Genomic DNA, 19,100 nt, shown 5'->3' with positions numbered 1-19,100 from the left:
CCAGCTGTCGTCCGCATTCAACAGTGATCAATTGATGCCGATGAATGGAGCAAAGGATGTATTTTTTACATTACAAGTTTTAACCGATGTCACGCAGGTTAAAAAACCGGGTGAATGAGGTTGAAGAACTCAATGATATAGCAGATGACGTGTTAGATGTGTGGGCAAATGAGTATATCACACGCCGACTATGTAAACAAACTAATGTTTTAGTCGATAATGTTTTTAATGAAAGGCCGAAAATTTATTACAACAAGAACATAGCCAATTGTTCCGCGACGGATTGGAGCGTGAGAGGAGCAATTGAAAGTGAAATTTTAAACTTGTTTCCTTTGGTTACGAAAATACGACGGAAACAATATATATTTCAGAATTTAGCGAAATTCTGGTTGCTCAATGACTATATAGAAGCTAGGAGTGACAGTTTAATTAAGGAAAGTGAGGGTCGACTATATATTACGCTTGCGGAAGATAGGCTTAGATTCGTGAAGGACACGAAGTAAATCTATTTAATTTAATCATTTGATCTCCAATCAATTGCCGGAGGATTATTTCTCAAACAGTTCAATTAGAGCTGAATTCATGAAATGTCATCGAAACAACGTGTTTAATTAATAATGACCGTTTCAAGGGTATTATGTTTGTAACAATTGTAGCATACGCCCCCCTCATTTCCAAGTATCTCTTATCGCTCAATAATTTTCGCATGTAACCGCGCAAGTCAAAAGGGAAATACCAAAAAACCCACCAATCCAAAACCGTCAAATTTCATGATTGAAAATTGAAATTTTAATTCAAAACTGGGACTGAAGCACGCTTACGTCCGAGAAGATGAAGCAAAAAGCTGCATGAGCGCGGCTGGAAGAACTTAATATTATATAGCTTTACAGAGAAGAAGCAAGAAGTGCAGCCTGAGGTCAAAGTTGAGCTCTGCACTCCGGTTTCAAGAAATTAGCAATTCTGGATTAATTTTACCCTGCTTTATTACAGCTTTGCTGAATCTATATGCTAGAGACTGTTGGTCTAGATGCAGTAGGTCTGGAGACCGTAGGTCTAGAGACTGTAGGTCTAGCGACTGTAAGTCTAGCGACTTTAGGACTAAAGACTGTAGGGCTAGAGACTGTAGGTCTAGAGACTGTTGGTCTAGCGACTGCAAGTCTAGCGACTTTAGGACTAGAGACTGTAGGGCTAGAGACTGTAGGTCTAGAGACTGTTGGTCTAGCGACTGTAAGTCTAGCGACTTTAGGACTAGAGACTGTAGGGCTAGAGACTGTAGGTCTAGAGATAGGTCTAGCGACTGTAAGTCTAGCGACTGTAGGTCTAGAGACTGTAAGTCTAGAGACTGTAGGTCTAGCGACTGTAAGTCTAGCGACATTAGGTCTAGAGACTGTAGGTCTAGAGACTGTAGGTCTAGCGACCGTAAGTCTAGCGACATTAGGTCTAGAGACTGTAGATCTAGCGACTGTAAGTCTAGCGACTTTAGGTCTAGAGACTGTAGGTCTAGAGACTGTAGATCTAGAGATTGTAGAGAGAGACTGTAGGTCCATAAACTGTAGATCAAACGACTGTAGGCCTAGAGACTGTGGGTCCAGTGACTGTAGGTCTGCCGACTGTAGGTCTAGAGACTGTAGGTCAAGTTACTGTAGGTCTAGAGGCTGTAGATCAAGAGACTGTAGGTCTAGAGACTGTGGGTCTAGAGATTAAATTTAAATTTACCCTGAGTAAATGGATGTCGGATCAGGCATTATGGACCGACCGCAGCAATATATATTCTTCTACGAAGAAATTATCGTGGCGTCTGGTTCAACTGAACTTTGAGGGCACATTGCGTATTGAAAAAAAAACTTTGAATAAATGTGATGATGAGCATAAAAATGACACGAGAACGTATAAAAACGGATGAAAATGACAATAAACAACACATTAAAAGGCTCTCCATGTGGATATATGGAGAATAATAATGATTAGAATGAGCATGTGAAACGCGAATGATATAGTATTAGTCAAAACTATCGACTTTAAAAAACGTTGAAGTTCCTTCAAACAATTATGATTATCAATGCCGATGATCATTAAATAGCATGATAGGGAAAAAGTTATATGAGAGTAGAAAATGTTTTCATTTTTTATGTCCAAAACATTTGGGACATAAATTATAATCGAAATGAATAAATAATGTGTACATTCAGATTTTATTTTGGATCTCTTTACGAGGTGCAGCAATATTTCGATCTTCTAGATTTAGTCCAAGGCATGCAAAGTAGGCATTATTTTTTTCAAAAATTTCAATCAAAATTTGCTTGGGTAAGAAATACAGTCTTCGTAGTGAAGTGAAATTCATGAACGGATCTTTAAAAATTTCTAATAGAAATTCACTTAAAGTTGTTGGATTGCACTGAATTTGTGAATTTGTGAACGATTGCGTCTACAATTGGAATTGGTCAATGCTGCAAATTGGAATTGGAATTTTGGCTCAGTCACTGCAAATATTACGGATTTGGAGTTTTGAGAAAATGACACACACACGTGTACACTATATTGTGTACACGTGTACAAAAACTCGATTTTTGAAAGCTTGCGTAGCACTTGAGCAAAAAATATGCTCTCGCATGCGCCAGTCTCTATTATGACTCTCAATTTTTACCTTTTTTAGTCAAAGGCCTTAGAATTTACCTTTATTAAAGAGTTAGCTTCGCAACTGTTAGCAATAGGAGAATGTGCTGGCTGAGAAGTCTCCGGAATGAAATCGATATTTTTTAGAACGAGTACAGCGGGAGAGAGGATGCATGACACGCTGTTTGCAAGTGTTTTTCATTCCCGGAAAAAAACTGTTCCATCTTTTCATCGTTGAGGTCAAGGTAACGCAAATGAATGGCAGATTGTTCGTCGTCCCACGACCTGACACCTGCAAAAAAATTAGATTCAACAGCGAATCCAACCCCGGAAGCTTCACATGTATCTAGATAATCAAAAACTCGCATAGAGTTTTCTGAAGAAAAACGATCCCCGCTTACCGTAATATCATAAATAATGTAAATAGAGGTTCTGAAGCTATTAAACTTTGTCATCATCTCGGAATTTCTAGGGGAAATAAAGCTGAATTTTACTTTGGTCCCGATTTCAGAGCTCATCTTCATCCACTCTCTCCATCTCGTCATCGTCTTTTCCTAAGACAAAATCACGACCACATTAGCATTTATATAGAGGGACTGACGGCCTGGCAGGCTGGCGTGCCCTACTGCGCCTCAAGCCACGATGTCAGCAGCGCCCGCCACACCTCAGCCCACACGCACCAAATTCAGCCTCATTTGATGCCCACGTGATGATATGCGAAAGATATACCCACAGTCACGTGATATGCTATACGGCATACTTTTAGCCACATTATATGCCTCACGACATACTCCCATCCACATGTTATACCGCAAGATATACCAACAACCCCACGATATGCTACGCGATTTACTCCTAGCCACTTTCAATGCCACACGATATAATCACAGCCACATAACATGCCACACGATATACTCGCAGCGACATGACATTCCACACGATATACTTCTAGTCATGTGACATGCCACACGATATAGTCCCAGCATATGGCATGCCACTCGATATACCCCCTGCAAAATATACCAAACGCTATACTTCCAGCCACACTTTCAGCACATCTGTTTCCCTTTCGTCAGCTACACAGGGAAGCCCGGTGCCATGAAAGGAAATTAAATTGAATTAAATCTGAATCGTTTAATGTAAATTTTACAGAATTACATACTTTCGACGGTTAATTATTAAATAAATTATTAAGTTATGTCGCCTAACTCTGCTAATTATTATTAGTTCTTAATTGATTATTCCAAATATTCCGTTAGGGTTGATATAGAATCCATTAAAATACCTGCAGCTTGAACCGGCATTGCCCGGGTTAGATAAATGCCGGGTAAGCCGACGAGATAGATAACGAATTCTGCCAGTCCGAATACTTTCACTTCAAAATCTATGTCCACTATCCAGATAATTGCGAAACAAAAAAGTATTTAAAGAATGCCTTGTTGCAACCACCATTTAACACGGAATCCCTTTAGATCACATTTTTAAATTCGAAGCAAATTCAAACTTTTTATGTTTAAATCGAATTTAACCAATCAAATTAAAATACGCATTTTATTATCATAATTCAGCGTTTTCCCTCGTAGTCTTGCCAAGCCCTGAATATGATTCAACCACCACAAATAATTATTCAAATACATGTATTATTCCGACACAAAAACACGTTCGAACAGCAGCTCTATATTTAAGACACTTGGCTTTAAACATAAAGAAACGCGCGAACTTGAAAAAAATAATCAATAGATTATTCTATTTCGTACTGAATTAGGAGTTCCTATATGACAGATTGATAAATAAGCACCGATGCTTCTCCATTCTTTGAGTAAACAGTCTCGGAAGTGCCGCCATAACGCTCCTTCAAATCGCTTTTCAAGGCTCCCGGAGTGCTCCATAGAGATGGAATCGTTCCAGAATGCGGCAATTCCAGGATCTCTAGTGCCAGGATCGTCTATGATTATTGCCAGACCGGAATCTTCTGTGTTTGCGTACTCTGGACAACACAGTTAATATTTCCATGCTATTGCTGTGGCTAGCTTATAGCGGCCTATATATAGTTGAATAGAGTTACTACCTGGCGTATTATGCATAAGTGGTACAAGTTACATTACTACGGTACATGATGATAACGTTATCGAACTCCCACTGTCTCTTTAACTTTAGATAATTCTTGTGAAACTGAATTGGCAATTCATCCTGAAACGAGAGTTTTAACCGACGTAACAATGTAAAAAAATATAACGCAGTACTCACTGCAGTGAGTGACAGAGAACGCATTTTCTCGTCGACGAACTTGAGGTCACGGACAGACGGACGGACAGACAGACAGACGGACATGGCGAGCACAATAGTGCATTTTTACCATAAATGAGAAGATGCGCTAAAAATCATAAAGAAAACGGCCTTCGTGGTGCAACTAGCGCCAAGTTTCAGTATCATTCAGGGTAACATTTGACGCACGTATCTCCGTGTAGTGCAGCGCACATACCTTTGTTGTTGAGGTGCTGCGCGATGTCTGCTGTGAGGTGCACTGGCACGACGATCGCCGGCAGTGTTCGGCTGCGGTACAGCGGCGCTGGTTTGCCTGTCGTCGCCCGGCCACCGCCACCGCCGCCGGCCGTGGTGGCCTCCCGCGCAGAACTGCACACAACAAATGCGTTGGAAGAATGCGTAACAAATACGTAACATGCGTAACAAATATACATGGGGAGACATGATATATACAATGCGTAACAAATATACATGCGTGATATATACAAATATACAATGCGTAACAAATATACGTGCGTGATATATACAAATATACAATGCGTAACAAATACGTAACATGCGTAACAGATATACATGGGGGACATGATATTTAAAAACAATGCGTAACATATATACTCGCGTGATATATAAAAATGTACAATTCGTAACTAATATGCATGAGTAACAAATACGCACTACTTGTATCAGGTGCATGGTATCACACAACACTTGTATCAGGTGCATGGTATCACATGACACTTGTATCAGGTGCATGGTATCACACAACACTTGTATCAGGTGCATGGTATCACCATTGAACCCTTAATTGATAAAATAATACGTCATACTGTATTGCTAATTTTAAATTAGAATTAATCTTATCTAAAAAAATATCTAAAATTGAACATATATTGTGTTATGTTACTCAAAGTGCAATAGTAGAAGTAGCAACAATATCATGGTAGATCACACGCATTGAAAACTAGTCTATAGGCTATATGAGAGTAAAATTAACAATATATACTAATGCACTTTGAAATAATTCTCTGCGAACAAAAAAATATATGCATTATGATATTAAGACAATTACGTTTGTATTATGTATAAAAAAGTTCAGCTAGTCTTCTAGTCTGAGTCTCTGAGTTACACGGCCGAAGTAGTTGGACCACTCCTGGTCCACTGCGGTAATTATGCGGACCAGTAATAAATGAGTCCTGCAATGAAAGAGTCAGAAATATCCTATGTGGAAGCCAAATCGACTAATCGTGCGAATAAACAATCGATAAGCATGGAGCTTACGATTAAAACTCACGAAATATATGGATGGGTAAGATAACAAATATTTTTGTTTGTATTTGGTGGGTTTTGCTTTAAATCCGTCAGTGTTTCACATGCGGAGCTACGGACTCGTAACCATAGTACGGAGTTACGGCCAATAGTACGGCCCCAGGGCTACTGCTCGCAGGTACGAATAGAGTATCCCAAGCCTCGATAAATGTTTGAAAAAAAATTCCAATGTACTGCCCAGAAAATCGGTTAAATATTGGCACCATGCATGCGTCGGAGGCGTTCGTGGAACAGCGCGGTTTTGCGCCTCGCGCTCAGGCTGGGCGCTAGAGTAGCGCGGTGAGGCAGGCTTCCCGTCCTCCAATATTGCAATCCAATATAGCAGCTGCATTGAGCTCAAAGAAAATCGGTTGTGTGCCTCGGCACCCCATGAGCGCCGGTGTAAGCAGAAAGTATTACTCATAGTCGTCGTCTTGTACAAGAGCTTTAAATTTTACGAAAACCTTTTCCACATTTACTTCAGCCATGTCATATGCTAAGGCATATCTTTCTCTTTAAGCGCTATTATGCTTACAGAGTCTGACGTTGACATTGACGAATCGAGATGTCAATTGGTTTCATTTAAATGTAAACTCAATTTCGTTCCTCAGCGTTAGGTAAATAGTAATAATTTTCGTTGAATTTTTGTCACTTAATTTGAACGCTCAGGGCGTTGCATATGAGTGAAAGTATAGCTAAGAAGACGAAAGAATGAGAGATGGGGTAGCTATATGTTACAGCGAGCATAAAACAGTTTGTTGCCTAAAGGTTACGCAGGCGCCAGTTAGTCAGTTAGTAAAGGTTACGCTGGCACCTGACGTGTAATCTTTGTGGATAATTTTTATCTTCGAGAAACTTGGATTACATGAAAATTTTTTGGTTTGGCGCGCCTAGAAATTCTATACATCTTGAGCGGTGAAAAATTGTGAGTTTTTAGAAATTCTCTCAGAATAAAACCGGTTAGCTATAACGAATGATGCTGCACTAGATTGCAGACGCATTTTTTCACAAGTTTATTGATTCATTTGGCTTACAATTCCAACAAATATGTTGTGGTGCTAGCAAAGTGGGAAGAGAGGAAGAGGTTGCACAAGGAGCCAGCAAGAGGAAAGTGGAAAGGAAATGATAGTGAGTGATGAATAAAGGCGCTGAGCGCATAACTAATTTGCTCGTGGCTGCTGGGTATTAAGTCAGTTGAAAATATATGGAATTATAAGGCTGGTTAAGGTTTGTGCGGATTAATGACGATGGACTTAATCATCATTAACGATTACAGTGCCAGTGTGAAAATTCCAGTTTTATGCACTTTCTTTATTTCCATGCTTTAAACATCTTTACGAATTGTGATTAAAATGTTTATTTTATCATTCCTATTTTTTCTAGGTTCCTATTTTAATTTTTCTTTTCTTTTCGTCATAATTTTCATTTGTGGTACAAGGATTGCGATTGTTACAATAAAGGAGTTAATTACTTTTAAACAAATATAGTTAATCGCGGGTTGTAGAGTAGGAAATTATGATTCCATTTTAGGTAACACTTATGAGAAAAGTAGGATGAACATATCATGTGGGAGAATGTAGTTAAGGATAAGTTTTAGAGCTACGCGGATGCAGGTGGTGAATATTTAACGTAGTCGTAGTGGGACCGGCCAAAGGCAGGACTCAGTTCGAGGCTATGTGGCCATTGGTGCAAGCGTTCGTCAAGCTGTGACAAGACGAGCGGTCATCGAAGATATGATATCATACACTGTTAGAAAAATTACCGTTAACGGTATTATACCGGCGTTTCAGTGGCCGGTCAGCACGTGAAAGAAACACCGTTTCGCCGTTTTTATTCTAATTTAACACTAGAAATCCGTAAAACATCTGATAAAAACGGCGAAACAGTTTATTTTCACGGGGCCCCCGGCCACAAGAACGCCAGTGGGACCGTTTTTTCACCGTTTTTTCTAACAGTGTAGTGAGAAAGTATTATTAAATAGCGAGGAGGTGACACTGGTTTAGTGGAGATTCAAGAGTTGACCAATAGTCTGTATCAGGCAGAGCTAAGAAATAGCGACGCCACCACGCAAGAGAGCCTTCAACCATGCTCAACATATCGTTTTTTAATTAATTAAGCTCTGACGCCAGAAAACTTTCCATCAACCCAATTTTCAAGCTCGGACCCCCATTTTGTGCAAGATCCAACGTCCCCATAGAAACCCAGCACTAACTCCACCGAAGACTGCGAGCCTAACTTTGCACGACCGTGTGTGTCATCGAGGGAACACGATCCCGAATATTCACGGGAAGTCCATCCTTCACATGAGCGCTACTGAATTTATTCACGGGAACTTCATCCTTCACACGGGCGCTACTGAATTTATTCACGGGAAGTTCATCCTTCACACGGGCGCTACTGAATTTATTCACGGGAAGTTCATCCTTCACACGGGCGCTACTGAATTTATTCACGGGAAGTTCATCCTTCACACGGGCGCTACTGAATTTATTCACGGAGGAACTCAACCGAGTATACAAGCACCGTAGAGAGAGTTCACGCATGAGACTGCAGCCGAGAGCTTTGCACCTGACAGGTTCTGGTTACAAACTCTAGAATTTCTGCATCTTGTTGTCTGTACTTGGCCTTCAAAATGTATCTTTAAAAATTTCACTATATTTCTATAACCTTTTTACTGATAATTGTTCACTGTAAATTAAATTGAGGACCACTACACGACACCAATTGAGGCCACTTTAGAAAAGCTAGATTCAACATCTGCCACACAAAATTTAAGGCCAGAGTTATAGCTAAATAAATCTAATTTGTAGCGCAGTATATATCATGCACAAGTACTTGTTGACCTTCGGAGATAAACAATAATTGGTAATTAATCGTCGCATTGTGAAGGGAAGTAGTGATTCGGACTAAAGGCTTCAACAAGGGGAGCAATAAACTAGGTCATTGTCACGCGACTCATCGTATTAGATCGCTGGATTGATCGAATAAAGCCATCACATAAAAAATAAAATGTGGAATTTATTCCATAGAGAGAGGAACGATCACCTGAAATTTAAGAAAATATCTTCCTATTTAAGTACGAGAGCATAATAAGTTCAATAGTTTTGGTATTAAAGGAATACATATGTGGCAAATTTGTCTTTTGATTCATGAATAGGAAACGACGTTAATATTAACAAGTAGAGCAGCAACTAAGTGCTTCGTTCCACAAGTTAAGGAAGCGACCGAGATTTTGAAGGTAAATCGTATTCCTCCTACGAATTCATCGTAGTAAAATATCACCATAGCTACCACTGGTAATTTCAAGATCAAAATTTTTTAAAATAAGCTTTAATTAAAAAATTCCCAGCTTTGTATCCCTGCAACCCAGTAGAATGTCCACTGCACTGACCGTACTGACACGCACTCTCTCTGTTCGCTCAACTGCTATGTGCGGACACGCAACCTAGAATAATAAATAACCGGGCCTTGTGAGAGGTTGGCTACTCAACAATTACTACGCACCTATTTTATTCAATTCTTGGAAAATTCAAAGATAAATTCACCGTTACTATTTACTTGAATCAGACGAAGATTTGTCAAAGATTTTAATTTGGAATGCAGGGACCTGAACTATTGGGGTCATTCCTGGTACAAATCGAGCAAGCAAATGCTCTATTTGTATCTACTTTGCAGAAGCAAATGTTAACAGTTTTACACGAGATCTAATACATTTTGGGCTCAAGCGTTTGCACTCTGAATGACGTCAACAATCCAACCAATGCTGAAATTATTCATAGTTCTGCATTCTCGTAATATAATTTTTTTTGTTGGTAAGTGCGGAGACGTGTTTTGACTGCTGCCTGTCCACGGTAGTCAATACCGTCACCGAACCTGCGGCGTCATGCAGGCACGCGATAACTTTTGCAAGTTTATTTTTTTTCAATCCACCTTGTCTTTAGATGAAGTTTGTTATTTGTGGTTACATTGTTCATGCATGCGTACAGTGGTGTGTACTTATGTTAATTAAGAATAATTAATGTCCGTCTTAGAAACATTCTATTCGTGTAAGGATGCTTTAATGCGAGGATTAATTGGGAACTACCGTCTCTTTCTATGATCGTATCCAATTGAGTCCAACTATTGGATATAAAAGTAGATGTTCGGGTTAGTTTGAAAAGTTTCGTTCCACCAAATTATTTAAGACACGCAGCAAACTTCCGTGTTCTGAAGCACATTGTCAACCAACACAACAGTCGGAAGGCCAAAACTTGAGCGGCGACGGTTATCAAATAGTCGATATTTCGTAGTTGCTATTTTAGGTCAGAGCAGTCGGGCCGCACGCGATGCTTGATTTAATTTCAATTGCGTCGATAAGAGAAGTACTGAAAGCCCGTTGCTTTTCAAGCAGCGGTGAGCAGCGAGATATGAGGCGACAGAAAACAAGGGCGCTCAGCGGACGAGGCTTGCATGCTTCAAAAAAAATCATTATAGAAATTTATCGTCGATATGTTGACAATGGCCTTCCTCTTGGGGAGCATTAACATGTAATGATATTTTAGACGCGAGGTATACAATTAAGAACTTTAATTCATCGTTATTACGGCCAACTCTCGAGCATCAAGTACATTATTAAATCGTTTTTATGTTGAATAGGAAAAGCTACTGTTGAATTCTTCTCAAGAATAATTCACAAATGAATATATTCAGCACGGGGATAAGTTGTTTCAGATTAGCCTGAAAAGCGGCGTTCATGACTTTTAGGTACACCAGTGTTCGTAGGGTATCTCGGTGTAAAAACGACTGCATGTTCAGTATCATGGTTCGGGCTGACGACCATTCGCTGCCTAATTTATAAATTAAAGTGCATTGTGCTTCTAACCCTGCAGTGCATAATATGAGTACAAGTGCATTGTGCCCCTAACCGTGCACTGCACAATATGATTACAGTGCATTGTGCCTCTAACCCTGCAGTGCATAATATGAGTACAAGTGCATTGTGCCTCTAACCGTGCACTGCACAATATGAGTACAGTGCATCGTGCCTCTAACCGTGCACTGCACAATATGAGTACAGTGCATCGTGCCTCTAACCGTGCACTGCACAATATGAGTACAGTGCATCGTGCCTCTAACCGTGCACTGCACAATATGAGTACAGTGCATCGTGCCTCTAACCGTGCAGTGCACAATATGAGTACTGTGCATCGTGCCTCTAACCGTGCACTGCACAATATGAGGGGACCCATATTGTGCAGAGGGGACAACATGAGGGGGTAAGAAATTAATCGCAGCATTGCACGCACACGGCTGCTTGTAACGTTGGAAAAGTGGATGACTTCCCGAGGGAAAACTTTCAGAGGAGGAAGACTAAACAAGACGAAAACTTTTAACACTCCATGGCGACAATCGAAGAAGTGCCACAAAAGCTTGAAGGTAAATCAGCATCATAACATTAGTATAAGCAGAAAGTATTTCATATAAACATGAAACAGAGTAAACTACGAGAAACAAGTACCAACTTGCGATCTCAGGTAAGCGGAGATAAGATATAAAGAGGTAAAGATAAATAAAAACATGAAGAGATAAAACGGAGATAAATATTGAACCATGAAACTAAACTGGAACGAGGATTGAATGTAGGGGAAATGGTAGCGAGGTTAGGCTTCATATAATGTACGAACTAACGCTTGAATTATGCGTCATTTCAGATTGCATTATGGGTTAGCGAGGGTAAATATAAAGGAGACGGAATTAGCAGGCAATAACTCCCTCAGAGTTCGTCCACACGTGGCGTCTCACGTGCCTGGGAGGCTATTACCGTGGCTTATACTTGTACTTATGGATTATACTTATACTTACTATAATTTCAGCAGCTGTATGTATCAGCTCGGATACACGCAAGTGGTTCCTGGTCTATTATTTGTGGTGAGCGAAACATTTTCACGAGATCAAATAAAATTATTGCCAAAAATAGGCGGTTTTATTCTCAATTTCATTAAAACTTGCATGGCACAAACGAATTTTAGGAAAAAGGATGCTGCCGGCTACTCCAGGAAAATGCCTTCATTTAACCAATACTAGGACATTAGTTCAACGTTATCAGGAACAGATAGTCACAATAATTTGAGCATTCCATTATCCCAAAGGCCGTTTTATTGCAATACATTGCAATACATACATTTCTTAATCAAAGAAAAACCACTGACACTAACGTGGAAAAAAGAACTTCTATTTACAAAACTGCACGAAATCGAATATTTTAACTTTCGAGTTATATTTTGATAAAAATCACAATAAGTTAATGACTGTCTTGCGAGGGACCTGCTAAACTAATACCATTTCAGGACATCTATCCGCGGACCCTACGAGCATGAAAGATTTTGGAAAATTTACACAAACCAAGTCAGACAAGACAAGTACAGTACGTAGAACAGAACCTAGTAATCAACATACAGAGGTGAATAGAATGTCAAACCTAAATTGCCATAATGTGTAAGTTTACATCCATTTGCCCCCAAATGAATAACCTTAGTCAAGAGGCCTCACTCCCAATTTTCTTGCAACTCTTCTTACATTTTTAGTTCCAGCCTAAAGAAGTGCAGGGGCTTAAATTATACAGAACGGGTAGCGTTCCTTGGCCTGCTAACACTTGGCCCGCTGCAACGGCAATATTGCAGAAAGTTGATAAATTTTTCTTATAATGCTTAAAAAGGTACCAAAATTATTCGGTGCGATTTATTTCCCAATATTTATATCCAACAACTTGATTTCTGCAACCTTTACAAAAACACGATACCATAAAAAACGGGGTTTCAGAGAGACATAAGTGAAAAGCATCATACCAGCACAACTGCACGACAGTCTATGATCCACACCAATAATAGGTTGACATATACGTCCCAAATCATCAGGATAACAGAGACTTACCGGCTATGCCTGTAAGTCTCTGTGTGTGTATTCAAAATAATACACGACTCAATAATTGACCTACAACAAATTGAAACTAGTCATTCACAATAATTAAGTAATGACTGGCAGAATTGCTTCTATAGGCTGAGTAAACGCAGCTTTATGACCATCATTTTGTACTCCGTTCACAATATGTAAATTGTAGAGTTCGAACACTATATTCCTCCTCCACCACTGCCCTTAGCTAGCGACTCTGGGGCAGACGCCATTACTGAACTGAAAAATTATTCTCATCAAATGACAAATTAGTTTTGTGGGTTATGTTGGTGTTGAACGATTTGGTTGCAGATCATATTTGTCTTTTCTCATCAGGAATAATATTGGGAAACAAACTTAAATTAAGAAGCAGACCATTTGTCAAAGACTTGTGCCGTCTTTGGATATAATTACGCGTTTTTAATAGAGGACCATACTTAAACGAGGGCAGTGCTTGAAAAAGTTGTCTCTCGACTCCTAATTTTCTTTCCATTACGGATGTTCATGACCGTTTCACATAATGCATGAAATGGGAGGTTAATTTTTTGTCATGTTATGTCTTGTAGTTTTTATGTAGTGACAGCCTTGCGGTCTCTGGCCCTGCTGAATTACAGCAACGAGTGAAAGGGTAACCGGTGAAGGGTAGGAGATATGGAGGCAGAGGCGTGTGGAGAGGCAGGCCAAAGAGAGACTCGCGTATCCTGATTTGTGCTAATGAAGAATTCTCAGACGGAGTGACAGACCAGCACTAAAAACTCCGATAGGATTTGTCTGACTCCCAAGACGGTGCATTCATAATGATGTTATTAATACATTTCGAACTAGAGCATCATTTTAAAATTTCAAAATTTGGGCATCATTTTGTAATCAGCGTAGAATTTTAAATGATCAAAGTGACTTTTAGGGATAGAGCTCCATATATAAATTTAAGTTAACTATAAACTCAGCAGCTTTGCGTGTGGCTGAATCAGAGTGAAGTGCATTTCCTTGTCCACATAAGATTTTTGAAACAAAAGTAGAGAAAATAAGCGAGAGCTTCCCTGGCTCCGGGGACATTCTGAAATTATTTGTCGTTGAAGAGAGCCAAATCGCGTTCTATTCAGTCTCTCTGAAATGTTATTATGGAGGTCCTGATCTAGCAAGTTAAAAAGAACTTTGGACAGGAGAAGGATTCGGCAAATTTTGGTCTCACTCAAGAATATCCAGTTGTACGTGGGCATTGCTAAATAAATTCGTTTAAACTTGGTTATTTAACAATTTGGCCTTTCATCTAGCAATAAAGAGTATCTTTGCATACCTGTCCTATTGAAATTTAGGGGGGCTGTCAGCTTCTGAATTAGGGCGCCTCAAGATATATTTGAGCGTAAATTAGCGTCGCTTTACGCTCTGGTTGAACGAGTTCTGGTTGAAAAAGTTAGAGGCGTAAAATCCTAAACCTCTATACCTTCCTGTACACCAACGTCCAAGCTGATATACCTTCACCTTAAATGTCCCAAATGGAGGTTATCCCCAAAGGTAAACTATGATGAGCCTTCACGGGCTCATCATAGTTTACCAATCATAGTTTACAATTCTACCTAGTCAATACACGAGCAATAAATAATTAAATAAAACCTTCTAGAACCACATTCAAAGAAAATAGTAACACAGTAGAATAATAGTCTTAGCAAGAATTAGGGGCTGGTACCTGCTGAAGATGCGTATATTATATATAGGCCAAGGGTTACGTGGAAGGTAAAGCATGATGATATGTTGCTACTTCGGTTGCCGGTGCAAAACTGAGGTGAATTGGACGTACGCTGCAGCATCACCTGGCAGCTAGTGAAGGTAGCAATGCGTTCGAAAGTGGTAATTTCTTACACAATAACCATCATGCACTTGAATGAATTATGGATGAAAATTTATCACGTTATCTCAATTGTCTCAGTAAAGCTTTGGGTGCTTCTGTTCATACAGTCAATTGTGTGCAGAATTTAAAATCTGCAAACGGATTTCAATATTCAAGGTCACGGAACTGATGCGTGAGGCGCATGTGATGATGGTGCCCATTTTGTCAATATGTATGCTTTTAATTGAAAGTGGCGTTCATTTTTGCGTTGTCAGTGACTAATGTTCAACATAGGTTGAGAGTGAGGCACGCGTAAAATTATGAGAGAACCCTGGGAGGCCGTATTACTCTCATTATTCGCTATTAGAAAGTCAATTGACAATAGAATGTCCCCAATGACCTGTTATTTGCTGAAGTGGGCACTGGAGGAATTAAATTTGCTTAATTTAGTGCGCAAATTATGCAATACAGAAATCGAAATGCGTTATTCGTGTGAGACTCTGCAAATAATTGTTCGTTTCCGATGAAAGTGCTTCCATTAGCTAATCAAAGCGTTAAATTCTTACTCATGTGCTAACAACCATTAAGATAATGTCATGCAGAAATTGCTCTCTGGAAATTTCCAGTTACACAACACGTGCAAAGTTTCCTAATAATTAGCTCTTAAACACAATCGAAGAATATTCTTCATTAGCAGCAATTGACCTCACATGTTTTGAATAAATAAAATTTGATTTTCTTTAAGTGTATTAATATTTAAAAAAATTATGCTCGCCATGATACTCTTGTGATCACCACAATAAAGGTGCATGACCGCTTCCATTTGGCATTTACCATACTCAAAGTTTTTGTCAGCCATTGAGAAAGAATGTAAAAATCTTCAAGGGTTTCCTAGCCGCATTCCAACCGACATTAGAAAAACGAAAACCCGGTTATAAACATTAACTTTTGTGAAATCGTAGTTTGGAGGACAATAATGATGCCGCACCGGTGAACCAAAAAATAACTTCATAATTGAATTGATTCGTTTACAATAGATAAGAATGTGACTAAGAGAAATAATTATAATATGCAATTTGTCACATTACAAACTTAAAAGGAAAATCAGAGATCTATGTGGAATCACAAAATTAGTACGGAAAAAATGTTTATAACGAAGTAGTGGACAATTTTGACTTAATTTGCAAGGATTATAATAAAGTTTAACTCTTTGCACGTCCGTTCTCCTCATTTGCAGGGAATTTCAGCATGTGAAGTTCCTGGCGAGATGCGCATGAGGGATTACAGTGTTTCCCGAGCAATATTATTATTGATAATTGCAACGGCCATAATTTTTGATAGAAAACCTGATTCCAATCATTGAAAAAGTAATTAATGCTGCAGGTTAATGTGCGGGAGAGTTTATGAGTTCAAGTGCAAGATTTAATTTATTTTTACTATTCAACAATCAAGCTTCCAGTAAGCAAATGTCTAAATTGAGTGTTGAAGAAAAAGAGATATATTGACAGAGACATTTAGACTTTCAAGCAAGCAATTCACAATCCTCATCACCATTGCCATCAAATTACTGTAGAAAAAAAGCGCAGGTACATTGAAAGTTCTTAGAAACTTTATTTTTATTGAAGCTCACCAATTAAAAAAATTCCCCCCTCACTCCCTAATAAAAATCAATCAGAGTCCTGACGGATTGCTTCTCATCCCCCAATCAACCCAAACCTAACCCATAAACCCTGACAACCAAATTATGCGCAGATCGTTTATCTTCATCTTCTGCTGTCTTTTCCTTTTCTCCTTCCTCTGTCTGACCATTCTGTGCTACCTCTTGTGTTTTCATCACTTACCTAGTGGCACTGCACCACCACCGCCACCAACGAACTAATATTATACCCGAACAAAGCCTTATTTATTAATGTGATCATGAATCCTGGTCGCCAGGGACTAAAGGTCCATGTAAACGGTCGAGAGATCGACGGAGGACTAATGCTCGCCAACGACAGGTTTTCAAACAAGGTCTTAGTATAGAGATAGTTTGACGGTACATTAATAAATAACTTGAACCGCATATTCAATTAACTGTTGGAGCGCCGGTATTGAGATAGCTAGTCTGCAGTTCAGAAGCGCTAGCGCGAACAAACTGCAGTTCCGCAGACTCTGGTGACGGTCCAGCCTTGAGCCGGCGCTTGTATGAGAGCATCAACAATGTATGAGAGCATCAACATCAACTCGTGTATGAGAGCATCAACAAACTACAAGTAACAGTCACGAGTTTGCTCCTTCAATTAACACCTAACATCAAAACTACGGCATCACAGTCCGTGATTCGGCCAGAAGACAACATGTGAGCCAACAATACATACGTCAATGATGGAGGCGTCTATAACCTCAATCAAGTACCGAGCATCGCGCACCAATTATCGATCACCAGTACGGCCACAGTCAACAGCAGCAGCGATACGGCATTGAGCCGAGCGTAACATATCAGCTGACGTCATGCAACCATTCTGAAGTAAGTGGTTATTAACTCTGCTGGCATGCTGATCTTGGTTATATTTACAAGTGGCGAGACAGAAATACTGTCATGAATAAGGCGGTTGTGTCAAACTACGGATACGCGGAACAATACATCAGTCGCGCAACTCATCGGGATTGCACAACGGACCAATGTTTCCCGAACGGTTTTTGTGTTTGCCCAGTGTTTAAGGACATTCTAAGTGATTGCTTTAACTCTTAGGTTGTATATAATGAGTGAAATTCTGAAAGAATAAATGTCGTGTATTATATCTTCGTCGTTAGTTTGCCTTAATAACAAATTGATCAATAAATACTAAAGCAAATAATGGTGAATTAACTAGACATTTTACTTGATTTTAACCTCCAGTTAGAAATATATTCTCATGTCTTTGTATCTTACGGCTGTGTTTTTTTTCACGCTATTTCTGAAATTTTCCTCAGTATAATTTTAAAAACAAGAAGTATTTTATTTTGTCTCACATGTACTTTTGTCCCTCGTGCAATGATAACGCTACCTAATATGTTGCACTAGAAGTGAGAAGAATTTCAAAAGAACAAAGGAAGAAAAAACCATTTAGTGAGCCCAGTAAAACTAATCCTAAAATGAGTTCCACATTGTATTGTTAAGTGCTTAGAAGGTCAAATGGATTCTTTCTTCTACAGAGGTTTTCGAATTCTTTCGTCGTTTTAACAGTGTTTTTCAATGAGTAATTCGAAGCACAGATATATCCGTATAGACTTACTTGCTTTACTAATTCCTCAAAAGAAGCTACTTCACTAAGGTTCTAATATTAATTTTTCGTATTCTAAATTTTATTTTTAGTAAGAACATAAATGAGTTCCTCGTTGACAAAAAAGCAAACGAGCGTTAGATTTGTCATCATTTTTTTTTACACAATATTTGAAGCAGGGAGAGTCAGGAAGGAGTTGTTTTGGACCTTAGCTGAAAGATCATATTTGAAAAGGGCACGCGGAGGCTGACTGTCGCTTTTCTCATTAGGCCCAAGGTTCAAAAAGAATTTTAAAGTTAGTCCTAAAAAGTCTCTTCTAATGGAATGCCGGAGAAGTTTCCGAAGAAAAATCTTGGCATCATCGGAACAGAGCATCTTCCTAAGTTGGAACGACGTTGGGAATGATGACTCGAAACAAAGCTTAAATAGAATATACTCAGCGGCTAATACTGTACAACATAGAGATGCTAGAGGTACTACGAAAACTAGATAAAAACCACCACCATCTAAATACCAAGAGAGAAATTGGTAAAAAACACAAAACAAAGAGACAAATGGCCACCACAGATGGTCTGACGGGACGTGAAAGGCTTATGACTACTGAAAAATTCAGAGCAAGATGGAAAGGAAAACAGCAACAAAACTGAGAAATTCCCGCAACAGGATTATACATTATTCAGTCTGTGCATGTGAGGCGGCAGCTCTCAAATGCACATTTCTAAGTTATTGCCCCTACAGATTTGTTAGTCTCGATGCTTTAAATTGCGCATGAACAATTATTTTACACATTCAATGATGCTTTAGCCAAGATTATAGCCCATATAAAAATTATTGGTGGAGCATGGATGATTATTGCTAGCTATAGGTGGATTTTTAGGTGGAGCACCGATGGCGCATCGATGCGGCGTCGATTGTGTGTC

At 39.2% G+C, this 19,100-nt stretch overlaps 1 protein-coding gene across 1 annotated transcript in view; it reads right to left on the bottom strand.

Moving 5' to 3' along the window:
• LOC108673724 overlaps positions 1-19,100 on the bottom strand; it is a 132,144-nt gene that overhangs the window by 57,211 nt on the left and 55,833 nt on the right. The window contains exon 2 of the mRNA XM_018161591.1: positions 5,096-5,247. Within this exon, the coding sequence (XP_018017080.1) occupies positions 5,096-5,247 (152 nt within the window). The remainder of the gene's footprint in view (positions 1-5,095; positions 5,248-19,100) is intronic.

The sequence above is a fragment of the Hyalella azteca genome, unplaced genomic scaffold (assembly GCF_000764305.2).
Source record: "Hyalella azteca isolate HAZT.00-mixed unplaced genomic scaffold, Hazt_2.0.2 contig17243, whole genome shotgun sequence".
In the NCBI taxonomy this organism is placed as follows: Eukaryota; Metazoa; Arthropoda; class Malacostraca; order Amphipoda; family Hyalellidae; genus Hyalella; species Hyalella azteca.
The sequence above is the reverse complement of the archived record's forward strand: the minus strand, read 5'-3'. Positions and strand labels throughout refer to the sequence as shown.